This window comes from Herpailurus yagouaroundi, unplaced genomic scaffold, assembly GCF_014898765.1.
Source record: "Herpailurus yagouaroundi ecotype Mexico unplaced genomic scaffold, PumYag 253, whole genome shotgun sequence".
NCBI lineage: Eukaryota > Metazoa > Chordata > Mammalia > Carnivora > Felidae > Herpailurus > Herpailurus yagouaroundi.
This window is the reverse complement of record NW_024412470.1, coordinates 6,099,185-6,126,145: the sequence shown is the minus strand read 5'-3', so window position 1 is coordinate 6,126,145 and position 26,961 is coordinate 6,099,185. Positions and strand designations below refer to the sequence as shown.

At 46.9% G+C, this 26,961-nt stretch overlaps 1 protein-coding gene across 2 annotated transcripts; it reads left to right on the top strand.

Annotated features, from left to right (window-relative positions):
- The first annotated feature begins 436 nt into the window (after positions 1-436).
- Positions 437-23,393, top strand: HHIPL2 (HHIP like 2). Of its 2 annotated transcripts, XM_040461038.1 has the most exons (9): positions 439-800; positions 4,057-4,709; positions 5,594-5,737; positions 8,224-8,555; positions 9,347-9,473; positions 15,291-15,436; positions 19,617-19,698; positions 21,521-21,603; positions 22,774-23,393. In XM_040461038.1, exons 1-9 carry the CDS (start codon positions 498-500, stop codon positions 23,136-23,138), a joined length of 2,235 nt encoding a protein of 744 aa, XP_040316972.1. In that variant the 5' UTR covers positions 439-497; the 3' UTR covers positions 23,139-23,393. The 2 variants fall into 2 exon arrangements, with proteins under 2 accessions (XP_040316973.1, XP_040316972.1); XM_040461039.1 differs by lacking the exon at positions 21,521-21,603 and having other exon boundaries at positions 437-800; positions 22,774-22,944.
- Positions 23,394-26,961: the final 3,568 nt, after the last annotated feature.

Genomic DNA, 26,961 nt, shown 5'->3' with positions numbered 1-26,961 from the left:
CTACAGGACCTCTCTAGCATCTTGCCCTTTCATAGTCTGACGTCTGGAACCACATAATATGTGCTGGTCTCCAGCTTGTGAAGAAACTGTAAACAAATTGTGAATTTCCTGCCCTCCCTCCAGACCCCCACTGCAGGAATTCTTAGCAGTTTTAATGAATCACAGCACGCCTGCCAGGGACATACATCATTGTGCCTCTTCCTAAGCAGCCACGCACCCCAATAACTCAGCAGTAGGGGGCAGAACGTGGCACCAGCTTCGTGTCTGGGTGGGAAGGGGCAGGGACACCTCTCACTGTTTTCACGGAGACACTTGGCCACCCAGACCGCGGAAGGGACACTGCTCAGAAACCACCTCAGGGAACCTGGTTGGGGGAGGTGGGGGGGGGGGGGGGGGAGGAAACAAAACACCCGGGGGGGGGGGAGAGGGAGGGAGCTAGTGCACAGCAGGGAGCCAACCTGAGCCAACACAGCAGCCTGAGACTTCCCAAGCCCAGAATGCTGAGGACATCTATTCCCCGGGCCCCCAGCCTCCCCACCTCTTCTGGCATTTTCCACCTCTGCCTCACATTCTTGTTGGGCCAGGTGGGCTTGCTGCAGGGACACCCCCAGTGCCTGGACTACGGGCCCCCCTTCCAGCCCCTGCTGCACCTCGAATTTTGCTCAGACTATGAGTCCTTCGGCTGCTGTGACCAGCAGAAGGACCACCGCCTTGCTGCCCGGTACAGGGTCATCATGGATTACCTTGACCTCAAGGGCCACGAGCTGTGTGGTGGCTATATTAAGGACATCCTCTGCCAGGTGGGCCTGAGCCTAACCCCTCAGCGCAGTGAGGGGGGGAGGCTTAGCGAAGTGTCGGGTGCTGGGCTTGGTGGCGTGGGTCCTGGGTGGAGGGCTCCGTGGGCACCTGACATCTGCCTCTCTGCGTGGGTGCACTGAGGCCAGGGGGTGCTGGGGTGGGCTCCAAGAGTCTCCCCTGGGGTCTGCTGGCCCTCCTGGTTTGTCACACAGGAGGAGGAGGTGGGTGTCCCTCATGGAGCTCTCAGGGCTGCGTTGTCTGGGTCCCTCTGCGCTGCTCGGGGAGCGGGGCACAGCACGTACAGGTGGTGGTTACGGGGAGGAGGGGGGAGGTGGAGGGAGTGGAGGCACCTGCTGGGGTCCTCGTCTGGGTCCTTTGTGCCAGGGGGCCTCAGGGTGATGATGGAGGTGGCGAGGTGGGGTGGTGGGGGGCCCTCCCCAGCATCGTGGAGCCGGGAGGCAAGGACTCACAGAGTCCTTCTCCGGGCTCTCCGGGGGCCAGAGTGCACGTCCCTGGCGGGCATCCCCCCCCTGCCGGTGCAGGCAGCACGCACCGACCCTGGAGAGAGGTGCTCGGGGTGCAGGGGACAGTCGCACTGGAGAGCAGATGAAAGGTGCGGGGGTGGGGGCTGTAATAATGCGCTGGGGGCAAAGAGGCAGGAAGCCCCCCTGCAGACCTGACATCTGACACCCTCCTGGGCGATGTCGGCGCAGGTACAGGCTCTCCCGCTGCCCCCATTCCCCGGCGCACCGGCTGCCCCAACTCCCGTGCTGGGGACACAGCAGCCAGCCTGGGTGGCATCGCCCAGGGCTGCAGTCTCCGACCTCAGGCACCACCCCTCCGCTGTTTCCAGGAGAATTTAACTCCAGCCGTTTGGGGCAGAAGCCGGGCTCTTAGGAGCCGCACTAAGACTATTCATTTCCAAGAGACCCCCTGGTAAGGATGTCTCCACCCTCCCCTCCCCATCCTCCCACTTTCCCCATTGGGTGAAGTCTCAGAAAGCCAAATTCAGCAGCTCTCCTGTTTTAGGCGTTGGAGGAATCAGAATAACCTACCTGAGTCTATTTATTACAATTCCCCAGCCCCTCCTCTTTCCGCACACATGGTGTATGCCCAGCAAAGGCTTCATGAGACCATGACCTAAGCAGAGATCAAGAATCAGAAGCTTGGGGCGCCTGGGTGGCTCAGTCGGTTGAGCAGCCGACTTCGGCTCAGGTCACGATCTCGCGGTCCGTGAGTTCGAGCCCCGCGTCGGGCTCTGTGCTGCCAGCTCAGAGCCTCGAGCCTGTTTCGGATTCTGTGTCTCCCTGTCTCTCTGCCCCTCCCCTGTTCATGCTCTCTCTCTCTCTGTCTCAAAAATAAATAAACGTTAAAAAAAATTAAAAAAAGAAAAAAAAAGAATCAGAAGCTTAACAGACTGAGCCACCCAGGCGCCTGGAGGAGTCCGGAGTTTTAAAGAACTTGTTTAAGGTCAGCCACAGGGCTGGGGGCACAAATCTAGAGGCTGAGGCTCCAAGTCTCCTGCCCTTTTGATCATATTTGCCAAAGGCAGAGTCACAACAGCACAAGCCATTTCCTTAATGGTTTCCTGCCCTGGGGCAGGTGGAGGTTCCTTTAGAACAAGCCTCAGTGCTTCTTGCTCCCTGTCCCCAGTGCCCAGAGCAGTGTCAGACTTCCAGGGGACCTCTTCCTGGGCCTTACTTTCCTCAATAGAGAAACCATATCCTGAGCTGAGTAGAAGCAGCTGTGCAGACTCCAAATTTCTGCATGAGTGTCCCTTGGTGAGCGGCTCACAGCCCGCTCTGTTCACTGCTCTCTCATCCTGATTTGTTAATTTTTTAAATGCTTATTTATTTTTGAGAGAGTCTGTGAGCAGCAGAGAGAGAGAGAGAGAGAGACAGAGGGTCCCAAGCAGGCTCTGTGCCGAGAGCTGAGAGACCGACTTGGGGCTCCAGCCCACAACCCTGAGATCATGACCTGAGCTAAAATCAAGAGTTGGATACTCAACTGACTGAGCCACCCAGGCGACCCAGCACTTAAAGATTTTTTTTTTAATTTTTAAAAATGTTTTCATTTTTGAGGGGGGAGGGGCAGAGAGAGAGAGAGAGAGAGACAAGCCGAATCAGGCCCCAGACTCTGAGCTGTCAGCGCAGAGCCTGACGCGGGGCTCAAACCCACAAACCGTGAGATCCTGACCTGAGCCCAAATCGGACACCCCACCGACTGAGCCACCCAGGCGCCCCAAGACTTTTAATAAATAAGTGAGGAAATTGCTAGATGCCTAATTTCTGGGAGTGATAACATTGTGTGTCCATTTTGGTAATTTCATTTTTAGCTGTAAAGTATTTCAACCACACAGGAAAGCACAGAAAACCAACACCCAGATTAACAAATGTGAAACTTCTGCTACATTGCTTCAGATTTGGATAAAGACATAAAACCTTGCAGATGCAGCATTTATACTAAAGGGAAAGATGGAGAAATTTGGTACTCTTTATTTAAAAAAATTTTTTTTTAATGTTTTATTTATTTTTGAGACAGGGAGAGACAGAACATGAACAGGGAGGGTCAGAGAGAGGGAGACACAGAATCTGAAACAGGCTCCAGGTTCTGAGCTGTCAGCACAGAGCCCGACCCAGGGCTCGAACTCACGGACTGCAAGATCATGACCTGAGCCGAAGTCAGCCGCTTAACCCACTGAGCCACCCGGGCTCCAAGAAATTTGGTACTCTTTATTTTTAATTTTTTTTTTAATGTTTTATTTATTTTTCAGACAGAGCATGAACAGGGGAGGGTCAGAGAGAGGGAGACACAGAATCTGAAACAGGCTCCAGGCTCTGAGCTGTCAGCACAGAGCCCGACACGGGGCTTGAACCCACGGACCGCGAGATCATGACCTGAGCCAAAGTCGGCCGTTTAACTGACTGAGCCACCCAGGCGCCCCAAGAAATTTGGTACTCTTTAAAAAAGAAAGAAAGAAAAAGTCCACCACTTACTAAAACTTTCAGGGTCAAGAACTAAGTTAAAATGCTAAAGACAGTTACAGCGGGCGAGAAATATTTCCTCCTCTTTTTGCCTTCCAGAAGCACTAACTGGCTAGAAAATGTGGCCTCAGGAAAGGGCTTTACCAGTAGCTGGTAATAGAAACTCCAGAATCCGGATTCTGTCCTAGACCGTTTTCCTTCTGCTTGCTCACAAATTGGGACCAGCCCCACTGTGGCCAGTCCGACTACCAGCTGGGCTTCTGTTTCTTTCCAGGAGTGCTCACCCTACGCAGCCCATCTCTACGATGCGGAGAACCCTCAGACACCCCTCCGGAACCTTCCTGGCCTCTGCTCCGACTACTGCTCTGCCTTCCACTCGAAGTGCCACTCTGCCATCTCCCTACTGACCAATGACCGCCGCCTCCGGGAGACACGGGAAAAGGATAGTGCCCACTTCTGTCACCTCCTCAACCTTCCCGACAAGGACTACTGCTTCCCTAACGTCTTGAGGAATGACCATCTCAACCGCAACCTGGGGGTGGTGGCTGAGGACGGCCGGGGCTGCCTCCAGCTCTGCCTGACCGAGGTGGCCAACGGGCTGAGGAACCCCGTCTCCATGGTCCACGCGGGGGACGGCACCCATCGCTTCTTTGTGGCCGAGCAGGTGGGGGTGGTATGGGTCTATCTGCCTGACGGGAGTCGCCTGGAACAACCGTTTTTGGACCTCAAGAACATCGTACTGACTACTCCGTGGGTAGGGGATGAGAGAGGCTTCTTGGGATTGGCTTTCCATCCCAGATTCCGCCGCAACCGCAGATTCTACATCTATTATTCATGTCTGGGCAAGAAGAAGGTAGAAAAGATCCGGATCAGTGAGATGAAGGTTTCTCGGGCTGATAGCAACAAAGCCGACCCCAAATCAGAAAGGTGAGATGTGCCCATGAGAATGGGCAACTTTGGGCTGTGTCCCCAAATAATGCCAGTCTGTCCTCTGAAGCGATAGAGGGAAAATTTTCTGGTTTCAGAGCCACTAGCTTCTAATGTTGACAAAGGAGTCATTGTTGAATAACAAGGACAGACAAGTTAGGCTTCTGAGTCGAGGGTCTTTGTGGCGTATAGCCATCCCTTAGAGTTACCTAATCAGAACCATGCTTGCTTATTTTTACAGAATTGTAAGCAATGGCCAGCAGCCACAAGGGCTTGAGAAATTATTATAGATCAGATCAATATATTAAACGTAATAGTGGCCTCTGATTATTGTGTGGCCGTTGGATTCCAGGCCCTTTAGCTTGAACGTGGGAATTACCCTCACAGGAAGCTGTGGCACAAGGCCATAGATCTATCGATGCCCAATCAGATGAAGCACTTAATTCTGACTCCAAGCTCATGGTCTTTCCACTCTACCACTCTGCCTTTTGTCCTTCTTTCCTTTCTGCCTTCTCTCTCTTTTCCCATATAGCCAGGTTGGGGGATCGAAAAGAGTTTGGAGAACTGATTGATTAATCCCTGCTGGGCTGTGCAAAGGAAGGGGTTAAGAGTTCTGGTAGAGCAGAGAGGAAGGCCGAGCCCCTCAAAAGAGTGATTGTTACCCTGGCTGTGTCCACAGCTCATGAAATCAGGATCTGAAAGAAGAATGATCCATGAAGGAGTCATACTGGGAAACAAGGGGTGTCTCAGAGCTCCACGCTTTGTGATCATTGGAAACTCTGAAGCAGGTCTTGGCTGGATGGGACCAGCCATTTCTCGGTCTCTCAAGAGGATGCAGTTTCAATTTGTATCAAAGCCTCATGCATGGTTTCTTCTCCTTCCAGAGTCATCTTGGAGATAGAAGAACCAGCCTCAAATCATAACGGTGGACAACTTCTTTTCGGTGTGGACGGCTACCTGTACATCTTCACCGGGGATGGAGGGCAGGCCGGGGATCCCTTCGGCAAGTTTGGAAATGCTCAGAACAAGTAAGCTGGTTGGATCTGTCCCCCCACCCCCTTTAGGGTGAGCCCTTGGTACGTTTTTGCTGAGATGGAGCCTACAGAGGGTCACATCCAAATCACCTACTGCAAGATGTAACCCCCTCTGTTGAGGCAAGTGGGAGGAAGAATTGGTTTTCCGTCCTCTAAATTTCAGGCACACGTGCTTTGTGGTAAGGAATATTATGGATGCACTCAGAATGTAACTCTCAGAATGCTATGCAAAGACGAGTTCAGAATGTTTCATATATATATTCGACACACATAATACTTACTGTGTGTCAGGTACTGTTCTGAATACCTTGTGTGTATTTAAGAACATAATTCCAGGGGCACCTGGGTGGCTTGGTTGAGCATCCGAATTCGGCGCAGGTCATGATCTCGCGTTTTAGGGGCTTGAGCACCACATCGGGTTCTCTGCTCTCAGCACAGAGCCCACTTTGGATCCTCTGTCCCCCTCTCACTCTGCCCCTCCCCTGCTTGCACTCTCTCTTCCTCTCTCTTTTTTAAAAAATAAATAAACATTAAAAAAAAAAAGAATGTAATTCTAATATCCCACAAGGGCAGGAATTTTTATCTATTTTGTTAATTGATGTATCCCCATCACCTAGAAGAGTGCCTGGAGTGGGGGTCACTTCAGAAATACTTACGGGATGGATGGTTCCTGTGAAGTGTAGGTATTATGATAGTCATGTCACAGCCCAGAAAACAGAGGCAGAGAGGAGTAAAGTAGCTTGTCCAAGGCTGCACGGCAAGGAAGTGGCAGAAACAGAATTTATAACTCCGACAATCTGGTGCAAGAGAGCCCAATGAGGGTCCTGCTGCCCTAGATAAAAGTCATGTGATCCTTTGCACCAGCGAGTACTTGAGTCCTATTATCCCTACTAATAAAATATTAAAGTTCTAAGAATCAAGAGCTAACATCTGTCAAATGCCTTCACCGTGTGTGGGGCATTGCCTTACATGCTCCATGCAAGATACCTCCCTTAACCCTTACATTATAACCACACTGCAAGCTAGTGTTTCTTTTCCCCGCTTTACAAATGTGGAAATGGAGTCCCAGAGACCACAGTTGCCCTCAGAGCCACTCTAAAAGCTCTTTCTATGACCACAGTGCTATATGAGGAAGAACAGAACCAGCCCCTTTTAGGAATTCATGCTATTAATGCCCATGTCGGCAGCACGTACATTGAACTATAGAGAAGGTTGGCATGGTGCCTGGGCAAGAATGAGTGCAAATTCGTGAAGGTTTCATCTTAAAAAAAAAATTCAGGGGCGCCTGGGTGGCTCAGTCGGTTAGGCGTCCGACTCTTGATTTTGGCCCCACTGTCATGATCTCACGACTTCGTGGGTTCGAGCCCCACATCGGGCTCGGTGCTGGCAGTGTGGAGCCTGCTTGGGATTCTCTCCCTCCCTCTCTCTCTGCCCCTCCCCCACTGGCACTGTCTCTATTTCTAAATAAATAAACTTAAAAAAAATCCATAGTGTTAAACCAAGCCTGAGAGAAACCATTCCATCGAAAACACTTTAAAAATGGAAACTACAGCTTGCTTGCTCTGGGTTACATGGGCCAGGGTCACATCAAACTTTTGCCTAGTAGTTCTCTGTGAGCCCAAACCTGTCAAGTCTTAACATTTTGCATACACACATATATCATATAGACATGACTGTATATATATATATATGTGTGTGTGTGTGTGTATACACACACATATAATCAGTTCATGCACATACACATATAATATCATGTGTGTATATAAAATCATGTCTCCCCATGTGACTCCTAGCAGTTGTTTGGCATCGACTATCAGTAGGTACCCCCGGGTGATCTCTGGTCCTGTGCCATTTTATTTTACCTTATTTTCTATTTTATTATTTTATTTAGTTTGAAAGTTTGAATACTTAACACGAAATCTACCCTCTTAAAAGGGATCTGGGGAACAGGGAACAGGGATCTGAAGTAGGTTCCACACTGACAGCAGAGAGCCTGATGTTAGGCTCAAAGTCATGAACCGTGAAATATGATCCAAGCTGAAGTCAGACGCCTAGCCAACTGAGCCACCCAGACACCCCTAAAAATTCTTTTAAGTGTAAATACAATATTGTTAATTGTAGGGACAATGTTGTACATCAGATCTCTAGAACTTTCTCCTCTTGTAAACAAATGTTCGACTGGTATTTGAAAAGATGCTCAATGTCACAAATCATCAGGGAAATGCAAATCAAAACCACAATGAGATATCACCTCGTATCTATTCGGATGACTATTACCCCGCCCTCCCAAAAGACAGCAGGTGTTGCTGAAGACATGGAAAACTTTGCATACTGTTGTTGGGAATGAAAAATAGTGCAGCTACTGTGGAAAACAGTATGGAGATTCTTCAAACACATTACAAATAATACCAGCAGATGATCCAGCAGTCCGATTTCCGGGTACTTAATCTGCGCCTATTTCCCGGCCCTCTTTCTTTCAGAAGTTCCCTGCTGGGGAAAGTGTTAAGGATCGATGTGAACGGGGCAGGCTCTGATGGCAGGCGGTATCGAGTCCCCCGCGACAATCCGTTTGTTGCTGAGCCAGGGGCCCACCCTGCTGTCTATGCCTACGGGATCCGAAACATGTGGCGCTGTGCCGTGGACCGAGGGGACCCCATCACACGCTGGGGCCGAGGCCGGATGTTCTGTGGGGACGTGGGACAGAATAGGTTTGAAGAAGTTGACCTCATTGTGAAAGGCGGAAACTATGGCTGGAGGGCAAAGGAAGGGTTTGAATGTTATGACCGAAAACTTTGTCACAATGCCTCTTTGGGTGAGAAGCTTGTGGGTGATTTCTTGAATGAATTGAGGGGGTTGGACGTGGAGGTGGGGGAATAGAACCTGAGAATGTGCTGTACCAGGGGGGGTCATTCAGGTGCCCTTGTTTCTGTCTTGCAGGATGTAGTGTTGGCCAGGAGCATGTTGGATGTTTGTTAACCTAACGCATTTGAATCTTGGGTGGATTGAAGGAGTGGCATTGACCTGGGAATCGAGATTTTAAATAAATTACCCACATGATTCTCAGGCATACTATCTTGAGAACCACTCACAGAGGCAAATTGGTGGCTGTATGTTTTTAATTTATTTCCCAATTGGAATAGCCCACTGAAATGACCTTCCAGATACATTCAGGTGCTATATTCCATATACAATCCCTAAACATCAATAATCAAGGTGTGCTTCACCAGTGTTTAATCTTTTTTTGTCCCTCTAGGTTACAAAGGAGTCTTACAGACCCTTTACAGACAAGTTTTTCAAATCCTTAAACCTGAGTATCTGCCATGTCAACCTAGGGGATAAACTTAGGTGTGTCGATTACCTGATCACTGCCTCATAGGTGGGGGAATTTTCGGCTTCCTCTCTGCATGCAGAGACCAGTCACATGGGAAGCTCACCAATATCGTGGCTGGTCTGTTGAGAAAAATAAATGTGATTCTCTTGGCCTTACCAAAGACCAAGAGATAAAGTGTTCTCCACTCAGTCAGGCAACTGCATTAGAAAGCCCCAACTTATTCCTTGAAGTTATCAAGTGTCAGCCACGATGTTGTCTTTGTTCCTGGACAGATGACATTCTGCCCATCTATGCTTATGGCCATGCAGTGGGGAAGTCAGTCACCGGAGGATATGTCTACCGTGGGTGTGAATCCCCAAATCTCAATGGCCTCTACATCTTTGGGGACTTCATGAGTGGGTAAGAAAGGATTAATATCTCCTTTTTTTTTTCTAAATATTTTTATTTATTTTTGAGACAGAGCATGAGCAGGGGAGGGGCAGAGAGAGAGGGAGACACAGAATCTGAGGCAGGCTCCAGGCTCTGAGCTGTTAGCACAGAGCCTGATGCGGGGCTTGAACTCACAGACCGTGAGATCATGACCTGAGCTGAAGTTGGATGCTCAACCGACTGAGCTACCCAGGCGCCCCTCCTTTCGTTTTTTTAAATTTTAACATTTTTATTGGGATTTAAGTTACATGTGGTAAGATGCAATCTCTAAGAGCACAGTTGGATAAAGTTTTACAATCTATGCGCTTGTAGCTATGTCAAGATGCCGAACGTTTCCATCATTCTAGAAATTTCCTTATTGTCTATTGCCTGTCAGTACCACCCATTTCTCCTTGACACTCACACACACACAGAAGCACATCAGTCAGAGATAACCACTCCCATCACACATTAATTTTGCTTCTGGAACTTAATACACATGGAATCATATATATGTCTTCTTTTTTGTACATGTATGGCTTCTGTCATTCAAGAATATCGGTGAAATTCATCACTGTTGCCACATGTATCAGTAGTTTTTCCCCTTCATTGCTTTGTGATATTCAATTGCATGAATATACCACAAATTAATCATCTATTCTCCTATTTTTGGCTTTTCCAGTTTTTTACTGTATATTTATTTTATATTTATTATCTATTTGTTATATATATATATATATATATATATATATAGTGTGTGTGTGTGTGTGTGTGTGTGTGTGTGTGTATCAGGTTGTATCTGGCTACCTTGTCAAACCCTTATTAGCTCTTTTGGCTTGTGTGTGTGTGTGTGTGTAGATTCTATTGGATTTTCTATGTAGAAGATCATTTTGTCTATGAATATAGATACTTTTCTTTTCCTGAATCGAAAGCCTTTTATTATTGACTTATTGCTTCATCTTACACCTTCAGTACAACATTGGATACAAGTGGGGGAAGCATTCCATTTTCACCAATGAGTATGATGTCAGTTGTAGGTGTTTATACATGTCCTCTATCAGATGGGGAAGTTTCCCGTCCGTTCTTAGTTCACTGAGAGTTTGTATTAGGTATGGGTGTTGTGTTTTGCCAAATGCATCTTTGCATCTAGTGAGAAAATCATGTGGTTTTCTCATTTTTAGCTATTAACATAATGGATTGCATTGATGGATTTTTTTAAATCATTGAAGCACCCTTGCATTTCTGGAAGAAACATGACTTAGTCATGATGTATTATCCTTTCAGCATATTGTTGGATTTGACGTGCTAGCCCATTGTTTGAAAATTTTGCATCTGTGTTCATGAAGGGATAGTGAGCTATAGTTTTTCTTTCTTGGAATATCTTTGCCAGATTTTGGCATCAGGGTAACGCCGGCTTTAATAGAATGATTTGGAGAGTGTCTCCTCCTCTTCAGTTGTCTGGATGCGTTTGTGAAAGAGAGGTATTATTTCTTCCTTACATGTTTCTTCCAAGTGAAGCCGTCCAGGCCTAATGTTTTCTTATAGACAACGTATAGTCAGGTCTTGGTTTTTGATCCACTCGGGCGATCTCTGTTATTTGTTTGTTTGTTTATTATTTCTTCTGTCTTTTAATTGGTGCATTTGGACCATTAATATTCAAAGTGGTGGGGCCTCTGGGTGGCTCAGTCGGTTAGGCGTCCGACTTCAGTTCAGGTCACGATCTCACAGTTCGTGAGGTCGAGCTCTGTGCTGACAGCTCAGAGCCTGGAGCCTGCTTCAGATTCTGTGTCTCCCTCTCTCTCTGCCTCTCCTCTACTTGCACTCTGTCCCTCTCTCTCTCTCAAAAAAAGTAAATAAACATTAAAAAAAAAAAAGAAACCAAAGTGGTTATGGATTTAGTTGGATTAGTATCTACCATAATTGTTACCACTTTCTATTTGTTGCCCTTGTTCTTTGTTCCTATTTTTTGTCTTTTCACTCTTTTTCTACCTTTTGTGGATTTAACTGAGCATTCTACATAGTTCCGTTTCTCCACTGTCATAGCACATCACTCATAGTTTTTTTTTTTTTTTTTTCCTTTTTCAGTGGTTGCATAGAGTTTGCAATATACATTTACAACTAATCCAAGTCCACACTCAAATAACATTATACCTCTTCGGGATGGAAACTGAGGTCACTGACTTGACACTGTAATCTTTTCTAACATGTATGTTTAGTGCTACAAATTTCCCCTCAGGTACTGCTTTAATGGCATCCCATAAATTTCAATAGATTGTGTTTTCGTTTTCATTCAGTTAAATATATTTTCTAATTTCCCCTTGGCTTATTTTCTTACAAGTTAGTTTGAAGTGTGTTATTTATTTCCAAATATCTGAAGATTTCCTGAGATCTTTCTGCTGTTTGATTTATAATTTAGTTTGATTGTGGTCACAAACAAACTGTCTATGATTTGGGAGATTACTCTGGATTATCTAGGTGGGTCCTAAATGTAATCACAGATATCATTAGAAGAAGGAGGTAGACGGAAATTTGAAGATAGAAGAGATAGAAGTCAGTGTTAACAACAGAAGTGGTATGATGAGACTGTGAGTCAAGACATGAGGACAGCTTTTGGAATCTGGAAAAGGCAAGGAAATGGATTTTCCTTTAGAGCCTCCAGCACCTTGATTTTGCCCCCGTGGAACCCACTTCAGGATTTTGGCTTCCAAAACTGTAAGACAATAAATGTGGGTTATTTTAAGCCAAGTAGTGGTAATGTATGACAGTGGTGGCAAGAAACAAATATAGTTACCATTCCCAATACTCTTCATTTCTTTCGGTATATTTCCATTCGATGTAATTTTTTTTTTTTTTTTTTTTTTTTAATGCTGGAAGAACTTCCTTTAACATCTTTTGAAAAATGAGTCCAGTGGTGATGAATCCTTTCTGCTTTTGGTGTCTTTTTTCCCCTTTGTTTTTTGAAAGATATTTTTGCTAGGTATAGAAGTCTATGTTGACCTATTTTTTCTTTAATTCTTTTTTTTTTTTTAAGATTATTTATTTTGAGAGAGAGAGAGAGAGAGAGAGAGAGAGAGAGCAGGGGAGGTGCAGAGAGAGAGGAAGAGAGAGAGAATCCCAAGCAGGCTCTGTACTCTCAGTGAAGATGTGGGGCTCAAATCCATGAACATGAGATCAGGACCTGAGCTGACTTCAAGAGTGGGATGCCTGAGCCATCCAGGAGCCCTTCTTGAATTCTTTAAAAATATTGTTCATTATCTTCTGCTTTGTCTTAATTCCAATGAGAAATCTGCTGTCATCCTTAAATTTGTTCCTCCGTATTTAATCTGCCATGTTTTCTCTGGCTGCTTTTAAGATTTTCTCTTTATCACTGGTTTTGTGCAATTTCATTATGATATGTGTTCATGTAGTTTTCTTCTTCTTGTGCTTCGATTTGGTTGAACTTCTTGGATTTGTGAATTTATAGCTTATGTCAAATCTGGAAAATTTTTGGTTATAATTATTTCAAATATTTTTTCTGTTTCCCCACCCTGTTTTTTCTTCTCATTTTTTCTCAAATTATGTGTATATTAGGCTGCTTAAAGTTTTCCCACAGCTCACTGACGTTCTATACATGTTGAAATTTTATTCCTTTTTGTGTTTAATTTTGGATAATTCCTATTGCTATGTCTTCAGTTCATGAATCCTTTCTTCTGCAATGTCTAATCTGCCATTCATTCCATCCAGTGTTTGCACTGATGGAATTTTTTTACCTCTAGAAACTTGATTTGGGTGTTTTGTGTCTCTCTCATGCCTCTACCAACTTTTTGAATATATGGAATCATAGTAAAAACCCACTGTTTTAATGTTTTTCTCTGCTAATGTTAACATTTGTGACAATTCTTTGTCAGTTTTGATTGATTTTTCTCTTTATTATGGCTTGTATTTTCCTCCTTCTTTACGCGCCTAGTAATTTTTTATTGGATGCCAGACATTGTAAATTTAACATTGTGGGTACTGAATATTTTTTGTATGTCCATAAATATTCTTGAGCTTTGTTCTGGGACACAGTTAAGTTACTTGGAAATAGTTTGATCCTTTCAAGTCTTGCTGTGAATATTTGTTATGTAGAACCAATGTGGTGCTTATTCTGGAACTATCTATTCCTTAATATTGAGGCAGGATTTTCCTACAAACTCTTTTCAGTGCCCTGTGAATTATACTTACACTGTGCCTGACCCTGAATAAGAGCCAGGTGCTTTTCTTTCTAATTTTCCGCCCTGATTTAAGTAGTTTCCTCATATGTATGTGCTGTTAAGTACACTGATGAATACTTGAGGGGGACACTTTGCAGATCTCGGGAGCCTATTCTCTGTGCTTCCCTCTTTTCTCTGATATCTGTCCTGCATACTCTTCCTATATAGGTCTTCCTGGACTCTTTCCAACTTCCTTTCTTTTCAACTCAAGGAGTCTGCTGGCTCTGCCTGTGTTTTCCTTCCTCAAGCTGGAAACGTTTCCAAGGTAGTAGACTGGCACAATTTTAGGGTTTACCTTGTTTATTTCCCATCTCATAGGTAACATAGCCCTTTGTTGTCTGATCTCCAATGTCTTTTATATTTAGTTATTTATTTAAAGTAAGCTCCATGCCCAATGTGGGGCTTGAACTCATGACCCTGAGATCAAGAGTCACATGCTCTACTGAATGAGCCAGTCAGGTGCCCCTCCAGGGTCTTTTAAAAACTGTCATTCTAGGGGTCACGTGGGTGGCTCAGTTGGCTAAGTGTCCGATTCTTGATTTTGGCTCAGGTCTTGGTCTCACAGTTTGTGGGTTTGAGCCCCATGTCAGGCTGTGCACTGACAGTGTGGAGTCTGCTTGGGATCCTCTTTCTTTCCCCCTCTCTCTGCCCCTCCTCTGGTCTCTCTCTCAAAATAAATAAATAAACTTAAAAAATTGTCATTCTATTTTGTCTAGGTTTTTGACTGTTTAAGATGAGAGGGTAAATCTGGTCCTTGTTACCCCCATCTTCATTAGGAAGGATGGTAATATTGTCATACTGCCATTCTTGGTTCCAGAGGTTGGGTAGAGTTAGTAATTGGTTAGTTCTTTTATCATCACTTGTTAGATCTCTGGGATTTAATTGTTCTTTATGGTTTCCCCACAACTCCGTCTGCTTACGTATCACTTGGTTGATATTCAGTGATTCTTAGTCGAAGCATATGCACCAGAATCACCTGGGGTTGAACATGTCTTGTTTCCATAAAATGTTTCATGTGAAACCCTGATATACCCGTATTCCTTTTTTAAAAAACCCTGCTTTTAGGTCAAATAGATGATAGAGGGATATTAAAGTATCTACCTGCTACTCCATAGACATAATAACAATGAAAATAGCTACAAGTTTTGAGCACTTACTACATGCCCAGCTCACTGGGGAGATATTCATGTATATTATCTTACTTAACCTTTGCAACTTTTGTCCGTAGTAAATTCTATTACCATTCCCCATTTTACAGATAAGGGAACTGAGGCTTAGCTAGTTGAGCAACTAGCCAAAGGTTGCAAACTAATAGAAATTACATTAGTCTTTTGTAGTAATGCAGCCTTTACTGAGCACCAGACTCCTCCTATAATAGAAGATGAGCTTCTCCATCTAGCACAAGCAGGTGACCAAGGTATCTCGAAATAGCTTTTTGATTCTTGGGAGAGGCTAGGTGTTGATCTCCTATGGGTGACTCAGTGCTAGTACTCAGAGATTCTTTGTTTCCAGGAGGAAAAATATCTGCAGGGTGAAAATATGGATTCCTATAATAAAGGTTTTATTTTTCATCTAGTCGACTTATGGCTTTGCAGGAAGATAGGAAAACCAAGAAATGGAAGAAACGGGACATTTGCCTGGGCAGCACTGAATCCTGTGCCTTCCCAGGGCTGATCAGCACCTACAGCAAATTTATCATCTCTTTTGCTGAAGATGAAGCAGGTAAAAATATACAGGGTTATTCTGTTTCTGCTTACTGGAACTTAAATCATCACGGGCATTGTGAGCTAAACATTTATTATAATAATTATTACTACGGTTACTGTTATTTTCATTTAAGTAGCAACCTTCCCTTCTATTTTCACTACCATTTATTTTTTTAAATTATTTTATTTTATTTTAGATGTTTATTCATTTTTAAGAGAGAGAGAGAGAGAGAGAGCGCGCACATGCACACTTGGGGAAGGGGCGGGGTGGGGTGGTGGTGGTGGTGCGGGACAGGAGGTCCAAAGCGGGCTCTGTGCTGACAGCAGAGAACCTGATGCGGGGCTCGAACTCACGAACCATGAGATCATGGCCTGAGCTGAAGTTGGATGCTTAACCGACTGAGCCACCCAGGTGCCCCTATTTTTACTACCACTGAGTCAACTTTTATAATGTACCGGATATCATCCTAAGCACTTTACATTTTTTATGTTACTTAGTAATTGCAACACCACCACGATGTAATTATTAAGCCTATTTGTCCAGTGAGGCAACAGACCGAATATGCAACAGAACCTACCCCTTCTTGATTGGGGCCCACACCGACTGCGGGGGGAGCAAATCAAGGTTCACGCTCCGGTCTTTTGATCATGAAGGAGATTCATGTCCCCCTCCCTGATTTCATTCTAATCTGCAGTCACAGGAAGGTGGACAGGGCCAGCCGTGGGGCAGACCACGTGGACACTGATATTTGTCCTGCTGTTGCTGCCTGGGAGAGAGCGCCTGTGGTGATGGGCCCCCCGCCGGCTATGCTCTTTGCTGACCCTGCCAGGAGCCTGTGGGGTAATTGCTGGGAGTGTGCAAGGGAGAATCTCTTTCCCAAGAGACCCGGGGAAAGGGTAAACAGCTGGGTGGGAGGCTATCCGCTAGACAGACAAGGTCTTTGTTAAGGGCATCAGCAAAGCCAGACGCGTAGGCACCTATGAGACACAAAGACGGAGAGAGACTCGGCTCTACTAAATTTCCCCAAATTTGGTAATCAGAAAATGGATTTTGAATTTCAGCTTTACCTATGCTTTGTTACATTTTAAAAGCTAAAATGTTACTTTGTGAGGAGAACAGGGCCTGTGACCTTTCTGGTATTGGGCACTGCCTCTAGCCATGCTCGGAGTCAGGGAAGAGAAGAAAGTGGTCTCTCAGGGCCCCTTCCAGACCTGGGATCCTCTGTGAGTGAAAACCAGAGCTTTGCAGGTTTCCTCAGTAATGGGTTTCTTCCCGCTCTGAGCCCTACGGTGCCCGTGCAAGACTTTCCTTTGAGCAAGACGCTAAGAAATCTAGTCAGCTCCTGGACCTTTTCCTAGTGTATGAGAAATAGTCTGAGATGAATATTTTAGAGAAGCAGAGGATATTTTAGAGGATTCAAGCATTCTTAATAGAGCAAAGTGAGTTCCAAATTGGAAGTCCAAACATACGCAAGAGGAGAGAAACCACAGACCGGCAGGATGGTGCTCGGTGCAAAGAGGGCGACGGGAAAGCCACAGGCCTGGCGGGGCCTCTGGAGGCTGATGCCCCAGCGAGGCTGGAGTCCTCCGAGGCCAGAGCTCCCTCTCCCCAGAGGCTAGAGCCCCGGGGGCGGGCCTGCCCTGGCATCCCGGGCTGCTGTCTCCTGCGGCTGGCTCCTTTTCAGGCCTCAGAAACCGTGGCTTTGGCGGTTTGGTTGGCTGTGCCTGTAAGCTTCTCGCAGGAGAAAAACAGGCAGTGTTTGAATACCCGTCGGTACATCTGGCAAACAAGACTAAGTGTCCTTGGCTGAATTTTCTCGAGTGGACTTGCCAGGGTGTTCCCAAGCCAGACTTGCCCAAGGCGGCCAGGAGGGCTGTTTTCAAGGCAAGTTTATTTTCTTCCAGAGTTGCTTGCTCTTGTGTTTTTGTACGGAGTGATTCAGATTTTCTGCTCATGCCATAGCCTTTCCCACTGAAGGACATCTTTTTAGATCTGAGTATGTCCTTATTTTGTTATCAGTCACCAGCTGTAGACACGTCGTTGTTGGTTGCACCAGAGCTCTGCCTCCACTGTGGCGGTATTTTCCAGATGTTCTAGCTGACAGCTGGCCACCATGGAGGGCGGGGTGGGCACGGGGCGCCCCCGTTGCTGGGTCCCCCTGGGCTGGATCTCTGAATGTCGGTCACTGAAGTGCATTCTCAAGAGGGCTGGTCGAAGAACTAATGCTTGCAATACATTGACATCACATGCATTTTGTTTTACGTGGCATATTATAGTTTTTGTGTGTGTATAGTTCTTTTCTGTCCTGAAATGTATTTTTTAAATCGTCAGTTGGAGGGCACCTGGATGGATCAGTTGGTTCAGTGTCTGACTCTTGATTTTGGCTCAGGTCATGACCTCATGGTCTGTGGGATCGAGCCCGGAGTTGGGTTCTGCGATGACAGCATGGAGCCTGCTTGGGATTTTTGCTCTTTTTCTCTCCTGCTTGCATGTGCTCTCTCTCTCTCTCTCTCTGTCTCTGTCAAAATAAACTCAAAAAAATTACAGAAATTCGCTTCTAGCACTGTTTTCCCCTAAAAATACAATGGGGAGTTTCCGGCATGTTTAGGACATACAATTTACATATTGTGTAGAGAATATGCCGCAATGTGGGGTTTTCAGTCAGAGCAGGTGTGGTTGCGAGGGGCTCCTGCATGAGGGCGCCCAAGGGGGCAGACCCTTGGCAGACACCTCCTTTGTCTAATGGAAAGTGCCCGGGATATCCAATCAGAGGAGGCAAATTGGCTGTAGGGCAAGATGATAAAACAGTTCGTGAGCACACAAAATCCAAAGTCCACTAGGCAGCTGTAGGGGGTGCTCTGTGAAGACCGTAAGCCTCACATCCGGGACGAGACAGACATTGGTCACCATCCCCCACAAATTCAAGGAAGAACGTTGTTGAAATAACTCAGAGCTCTCTAAAGTTCTAGGCTTTTCCAGTTTGCAGTTTAGTAGACATTTACTTCCATGAAGTTGAGAGGGCAATCCAGGGCAGTGGCACAAATATTACGGTGTAAGGAGTAATGGCTGATGATCGCTTTCTAATTTAATACCTAAGAGTCATGTGGGGGGATCATTAGCCCCATTGTACAAATGAATAGGTCACGTGAGGGTTACACAGGTTGAGAGTTTTCCCAAGACAACGTCTAGCAAATGGTGTTCTCAGAACTCAGTCAGGTGGCTGCAACGCCAACGTTGTTGTTCTCGTCAACCCTATCCTATCTGTCCCTCACAGGTAAGCGTGAGAAGAGGCAGAGTGAGGTAGTCGTCACAGTGAGTGGAGAGTGTTCACACTGGAGGAAACGGGAGGGACAAGGGCTCCTCCTCAAAGAGGTGAAGGAGACCATGGGTAGGGGTGATTTCTGGGGGGTGTGGAGAAGGCCAGGAGGACAGACTGAAGAGTGGGAGGGTCCGGGGAAACGCAGGACCCAAAGGCCAAGGAAAGAAGGTGGTAATGGAAAAGTGAGGCAGGGCTGGTGGGGAGAGGCGCTCGTGGACTCAAGAAGGGGCAGTGTGAGGGGTGCCTGGGTGGCGCAGTCGGTTGAGCGTCCGACTTCAGCCACGTCACGATCTCGCGGTCCGTGAGTTCGAGCCCCGCGTCGGGCTCTGGGCTGATGGCTCGGAGCCTGGAGCCTGTTTCCGATTTTGTGTCTCCCTCTCTCTCTGCCCCTCCCCTGTTCATGCTCTGTCTCTCACTGTCCCAAAAATAAAAATAAAAACGTTGAAAAAAAAAAAATTAAGAAGGGGCAGTGTGAGGTGACTAATAAATGGTCCTTAGCCTGGAGATCGCTATTTTGGGGTTCCACAGAGAATCCTTGTCAGTAGTAAATAGATGGGGAAGGGAATGGAAATTGGTTAAGGTGAAGTTTCTGACAGCCAAGAGATCAGGGGAAACCTTTGGTCCAGTGAATGTAAACAGAAATGTACCCCTGTTGGGATACACTCTCAGCTAGTCTTTGAGGACTCAGAGAAGGACTTTCTCCTTGGGGAGCTCACAATCCAGTGAAGGCCCAGTGACAGGATTCTGGGGTTCCCTTCCTGGGGCTCACTCCATTTCAGGGCTTCCACCCCCTGTGGACGGTTTCCTGTGCACCCAGCTCTGTGTCTCAGCCCTGCCTCACGTCCTGTTCCTGATTGTGTGTTTCTGTGTCCTCAGGGGAGCTCTATTTCCTGGCCACCTCTTACCCGAGTGCCTACCTACCACACGGATCTGTTTACAAGTTTGTTGACCCATCAAGGTGAGATTTGGTCTCATTTCCTTCTTAGGTGCATTTTTTAAAAGTTTTATTTATTTTTATTGATTTGTTTTGGGGGGAGAGAGAGAGAGAGAGAGAGAGAGAGAGAGAGAGAGAGAGAGAATCCCAAGCAGGCTCCACCAGCGCAGAGCCCGATGCGGGGCTTGAATCCATGAACCACGAGATGGTGACCTGAGCCAAAAGTCAAGAGTCAGGTGCTCAACCGACTGAGCCACCCCAGCGCCCATCTTTGGTGCATTCTTATCAGCCCTTATCTTCCTGGCAGATCATAAAAATAGTCCTGACTCCCCAGGAATTACCAGAAATGATCAATGAAGCAAATCTGTGCCGTAGATAAAAAGCAGATCGGGCAAATGAATGTGTAGGGTGACGTGTCTGTAGAATTTATGAAATATTTGAGAAATGGTCTCTTTGTGGTTAGAAATGAAGATCTCAAGCCTTTCTGGGATGACAGGTCTAGACCTATGGCTCCTGTTGTTGTTTTTTTGTTTTTTTGTTTTTTTTGATATGCTTCTGGAAACTTCTGTCTGGGATCATCTGACAATTGGGTGTGTACTTGTGACCCCTTGAGTGAGTACTGTTGCCCTGTCCCCTGGGTTTGGTGGAGGTCTCAAGGTCCTAGGTAAGTGTCGTAAACTGGTTGTTTAGTGCCTTTAGTGTCCACCTGACCCTTTTGGCAGTATTTATTCACTTGGTGGTGAATATCGTTTACTTCTGCTCTTTTGCCGACCTGGCTCAGAGACTAACCAACTGATCGGGCAAAAGCCACAACACAGCTTCCCATCTGTGAGGGTATTCAGGTAAGTTACGTTGCCTGAGGTACAGCCAGCCGGAGGGGGCCTGGGACAGGAGCCCTCACCATCACCACCATCATGATCATCATCTGTGGGGCACTTGTTATGTGCTGGGCACTGTTCCAAGTATCCTTTTTTTCTCTTTTTAGATCTCCTTAAAAAATAATTTTAGGGCTTCTGGGTGGCTCAGTCGGTTAAGCAGCCAACAACCAACTCTTGATTTTGGCCATGATCTCTAAGTTTGTGAGTTTGAGCCCTGCATCAGGCTCTGTGTTGACAGGGTGGAGCTTGCTTGGGATTCTCTCTTTCCCTGTCTCTCTGCCCCTCCCCAACTTGCTCTCTATCTCTCTCTCAAAATTAATTAAAAAAATAATTTTAAAAGTTACTTATCGGGCTGCCTGGGTGGTTCGGTCATGTGAGTGTCCGACTTCAGCTCAGGTCATGATCTTGAGGTCAGTGAGTTCCAGCCCCACGTCAGGCTCTGTGCTGACAACTGGGAGCCTGGAGCCTGCTTTGGATTCTGTCTCCCTCTCTCTCTGCCCCTCCCCCACTCATGATCTGTTCTGTTTCTCAAAAATAAATAAACGTTAACAAAATAAAAAAAAAGTGACATCAATCATTTATGGTATGCCAAGTACACAGCTCATATTTGATCTCCCTGTGAGGATAGATACTATTACTTTTTTATTTTATAGATGTGGAAATTGATACATATCAAGGTTTACTTGCTCATGGTCCCCAGGTTTTGAACCCAGTTCTATCTGTCATCATGCCCTTGCCCCTGACCCCCTCACTACCCTCTGTCCCAAGAGCCCATGGTGTCCCTGTGATATCCTTGTTCTTTCTCCTGTCTATCTGAGCTCATCATGTATTTTCTCCTACATCTGCCCCATCCTCATGGATAAAGGAGAGCTGAATCCAGTTCTTGCAAATGTATGCCTTCTGGTGACCTTGATTTCCTGGTCCCATCTTCAGAATCTTGTGTCCCCACTTTTTCTATCTGTTTTTAGGCGAGCACCGCCAGGCAAGTGCAAGTACAAGGCAGTGCCGGTGAAAACCAGGAGTAAGCGGGTCCGGTTCAGGCCACTCGCCAGTGAGTCTGTCTTTGTCTCAGGCCCAGGCCTTGGCATTGAGATGCAGGCACAGTGCCCTCTGCAAACACGCTCCAATCTTCCCAGGGTGGGAGGTCTGTTCCTCACTGAGGGCTTCTGCTCTGGATGAGGAGTGTAACTCGTGGCTCAGTCTATACATCTCTGTATACTGGAGTATGCATACCGGGTGGCACCTGCTTCTGAGGAGACCTGTTGTCCTCTATCCACTCATCACTTATTCACTGGGCATCTTTCACTTAGCATTGACTTTGCGGCAGTCACCGTGCTAATCCCTGGGGCTACAGCAGTGAACCTGACCTGTAGGAGCTCAGGCAAATGTAGTGTAGGCAAATAAAGAAATAAATATAGCATTGAGGTTCTGGTATAATGGCCAGGAGACTGAGGGGACCCTGAGAGTGAGTAGAGTAGGGATTCTGGAAACTTATAGAGGAGGGATACTATCTTTTTTTTTTTTAATTTTTAAGATGTTTTTATTTATTTTTGAGAGAGAGAGAGAGAGAGAACAGGGGAGGGGCAGAGAGAGAAGACACAGAATCGGAAGCAGGCTCCAGGCTCCGAGCTGTCAGCGCAGAGCCCAATGTGGGGCTCAAACTCATGAACCATGAGATCATGACCTGAGCCAAAGTTGGACTCTTAACTGACTGAGCCACCCAGGTGCCCCAGGAGGCATACTATCTTAAGGGAACTATTCCAGAGCCATGAATCACTGGAGTGATCCTATTAAAAAAGTAATATATTTAGATCAAGGCCAGTTAAGGGAATTAAAAAAATATAAGAATTTATATATATATTAAAGATTTTACTTTTAAGTAATCTCTATACCCAACATGGGGCTTGAACTTACAGCCCTGAGATCAAGAGTCACATGCTCTACCACTGAACCAGCTAGGTGCCCATCTAAAGACTGTATATTGAAGAACCCTCACGCAGTCGTAGGTTTCCTGGAGGATGTTTCCCTGGTAGACTCAGTCTCTTTTCTTCCCAAACTCTTGGGGTTCAAAGTCCTTTGGCTTCAGCCCTTCTTTGTTTGAGAGATGCGGGAAGTACGGATCCCCCTACTTCTCCGCCATGTTGGCCCCCCTGGGTGGTGTTTCCCTTAGAGCCACTTTCCAGGACTTCTGTTTCTCACTAAATAAATGTTCGTTTCCCAGAGACAGTCTTGGACTTGCTAAAGGAGCAGTCGGAGAAAGCTGCTAGAAAATTGTCCAATGCAACCTCAGCCTCTCGGCCAGTCGGGACCTCATCTCTGAAAGGCCCCTCCAGGAAGCCAGCTTCTCCCACAAGCGGCAGGAAGACATTTCGAGGGCCTGGGACAAAGAAGAGAGCCAGAGTGTGGTCCCCAGGCTCCCAGGGCAAGAGGAAGATGAGGCGGAAAAGCCACAGTGGCAGGGCCAGGCAGAGCCGAGCCGGCAGAAGTCTCCGTCGGCCTTTTCTGTCAGGGTGGCTGGCCGGGGGACGTGCCAGGGGAGAATCGCCTCGCCCCATGGGAGCCCCTGCTGCTGAACTTGGGCTTTAGGTGGACGGGAGCTGGAGTCAGAAGTGGGCAGGCAGAGGGAGCCTGACTTAGGGCCGGTGTGGTTGTCCTCTCCACTCTTGCTATCTGAACGGATGCTCCTTGTCTGCTTTTATGGAGGGACCCGATCCCACATTGCCAGTGCACCTGGCTCACTGTGCGCACTGGTCGGTAAGCCTCCTTGGACTCCCACTGGATGTCTTTTGTTTTACAAATGCCTACAACCCAAAGTAATAAATCAATACTTGCTCGGACAGACATGTATCCTTTGATCTCTTGGATGTTTGTCTGGCATTAAGAAATCTGGTGTGCTCCATCAGTGTGACCTCACCCCAGGTCCCAGAGGAGGGCTGTAGAGACATATTACTTTTCCTAAAATCTTTTTTTAACGTTTATTTATTTTTGAGAGACCGAGCAGGGGTGGGGGAGGGGCCGAGAGAGAGGGAGACACAGAATCCGAAGCAGGCTCCAGGCTCTGAGCTGTCAGCCCAGAGCCCGACGCGGGGCTTGAACTCCCGAACCGTGAGATCGTGACCTGAGCTGAAGTTGACGCTTAACTGACTGAGCCGCCCAGGCGCCCCTGAAAAGACATATTTCCTCAACGTTTATTTATTTTGGGGACAGAGAGAGACAGAGCATGAACGGGGGAGGGGCAGAGAGAGAGGGAGACACAGAATCGGAAACAGGCTCCAGGCTCCGAGCCACCAGCCCAGAGCCCGATGCGGGGCTCGAACTCACGGACCGCGAGATCGTGACCTGGCTGAAGTCGGACGCTCAACCGACTGCGCCGCCCAGGCGCCCCTGAAAAGACATATTTCTAAGGAAAGACCCTCCAGCCCGTCCCTGTCCTTTGCCACAGGCTGCAGCTCACAGACCGAATAAGGATAGGTTGCGTTCTCAAACTCTGGCACCTACTAATTTGCCCTGGCAAATAGCAGAATGAACGTGACTACATTTTGAGCACCTATCATGTGCCAAGATTATATACATTATCCGCAACCTCAAAACCTTTGTTCCGTTGCCATGTAATGTTCTGTTGAAGAGGAGGAAAGTGACTCTTCGTGAGCTTAAGCTACTTGCCCTAGACCACAGCAGGGAGGGGACGGGGAACTGTTCAGCTGGACAGGAGCCAACACCCCTGTCAATACCCTGTGCACCCGCCACCCTGTAGGGCACCCAGCGAGGGCTGGTAGTTCTTACCCGGGCATTTGAGGAGTAAAAGAGTTAAGGGAGGAAATGATCCCCGTCTCTGAGAAGTTCTTCAAATCCTGCAAATCATCCAGAACAGTGTTGGCAAATTTGGCCAAATTTGGTTTTTGTACAGAGAACAAAATCGTGAAATGCCGGGGTTATGGAGGGCTTTCAGAGGCCATGTAACCACTGCGTTTGATATGCTTTCCATAACCTGCATAGATTTGTTTTAGATCCAAAGAAACAGATTCCATTTTTTTCCTTTAGCAATCTTTATTTGTAGGCTAACCTAACCTAACCAAATCTAAATACATCAGGCCTCTTTTTGATTCCTTTTCTCTTGTTCGGCCTTTATGAAAGATACAAAACACTGGTCATTTTCTGAAGATCATTTTTAGATCTTTTTTTAGCCACTTCCTTTGCCCTATCCCATGGCTTTTGTTTTACTTCTGCCTACCTTTGGAACTCTTATGAACACTCTCTAGGATACACATAAACCTCAGGATCTCACCAGCTCTGGTGTTTTATACTTTTTACATCTTCTTAGATGAAGACACCAACATAAACGTGGGAGGAATTCTACCCTGGGTCGCTCTGTTGAAAGGTGGCTGAACATCCCGGGTCAGTCAGGGAGACTGGACCTACCTCTGGAACAAATATTTGAGCTTGCTCGCCTCAGTTTTTTCCTCATTACAGGAAAAAAATACAATCTTTCTTCAAAGGCATGTGGCAAAAACAGGGTCTGACCTGGAAGTGTTTTGAGCCCTGGGGGAACTGTGTCAAAATAAAGGACCGTGTCCTTCAGGGTCCAGGCCTTCTGAACACGGGTTTTGAATAGGAGGGTTGGCGGGTCTAGAGAAGGGAACTGAATGGGTATCCCTGAGATGCCAGGAAGCTGGGGAGAGGCAGCGTATTCCTCTCTGGCAAAGCGGCTTTATCTTCTGGAAGATGGCAACGCCTGCGAGCTGTCACAAAGAGGCTGGCCCCGTGAGGGAACAATCACTAGGTCATAGCCTAAATGGTTTTGGGCTTCCTTGGAGGCCAAGGTGTAGAAAAGTTCAGAAAAAGGCACACAGGCACATGCTTGCTCTTTCTAGAGACCGGCTGGAGGAGGGGGAAGGGAAGGAAGCATGAGGACGGGTCATGCTGGAGGGAGAAGGGACTGGAATGCTTCAAAGGCATCTTTCTCCGTACTAACTCTGTTACTTGATGACCAAATAACTCGAAGTAAGCAGTCTCGGTATTACAGTATTTGGGGATCTGAAATGGCTGTGCAGAAAGGCATTCAGTGTCAGTGAAGAGCTGACCCTTCTAGAAGTGATCATTATGGAAGTTTCTTTTTCGCACCGGTGGGGGCCTATTTACTCAGGGCGCTCTGAGCATGTCACCTCCGCAGCATCCCTAGCAGCAGCTACCCCGACCACAGAAGGGCCGATGACCAACAAAAGCACGAGTGTGTTTTTCCAGAGCTAAAATCCTGCAAGCCGAGATGGAAAGTCTAACAGCTGTGTCATTTTCAAAGCTAACTCAACTGAAGAAATACATTCTCTTCAGACAAATTCCGTATGATTTCATTCATACGTGGAGTCTAAAAAACAGACAAAAAGCAGAATCACATCCGTCAATACAGAGAACAAAGTGATGGGAGCCAGAGGGGAGGAGAGGAGGGTGCATGGGGCAAAATGGGTGAAGGGGAACCGGAGGTGTAGGTTTTCAGTTACGGAATGGATAAATCACGGGGATAAAAGGCACAGCCTAGGGAACATAGTCCATGATATTGTAATAATGTTTTATGTATGGTGACAGACATACTGTCTGTAGCTACTCTTGGGCGGAGCACAGCATAGAGAAGGTGAATCACTTGTGCACCTGAACGGAACAACATGTGCCAACTATACTCAAACAAAAATTAAAAAAAAAAAAAAAATTCCCTTGCTCTTGTGGAGTTTAACATTAGGTTGGGGAAATAGATACTTAATTCCACCTCAACCACTGCCATTCTTCACTTTTTCGCCCAACACAGTGCTGGCTCCGGGAGACCCACAGATGAAGGAGACTCTGCCCACCGGTTTACCTGGTGTGAGCGCAGGTTAAGAGTTCACTTGAACTTTAGGTCACAGGACTCTGGCTCTCTAAACCTGCACCACCTAACAGAAACACACGGGAGCGGCAACCGGAGGGAATTACACATTTTCTAGTAGCCACGTTAAGAAAAATAAGTAAGGTTAATGTAATTACGTATTTTATTTCATCCGGTATTCTTTCAACACGCCAGCAATCAAAAATTAACTGATGGCAGAACTTACGTTCTCTTTTTGGTACTAAATTTTCTCTACCCGAGTGAATTGTACTCTTTCAACAACCCAATCGACGCCGACCACATTTCGGACCCTCGGCGTCCACGGGGGCTAGCGGCTACTTTGCAGCTAGTCCGATCTCAGCCCCAGCCCGGAAACATGGGACCAGAAAGCCGGGGCGGGGAAATTCCGCGTACTCGGGAAAGACTCCCGCGGCTGCCCAGGCGGCCTCCCCCAGCAGCCCCGGGCGGTTTAGTTCCGGGAGCCGCTCCCCCTCCCTCCGCGGGGACAGGCGCGCGGAGCCGGGCCGGGCGCGGGGGCGCGGCTGCCACGTGGCG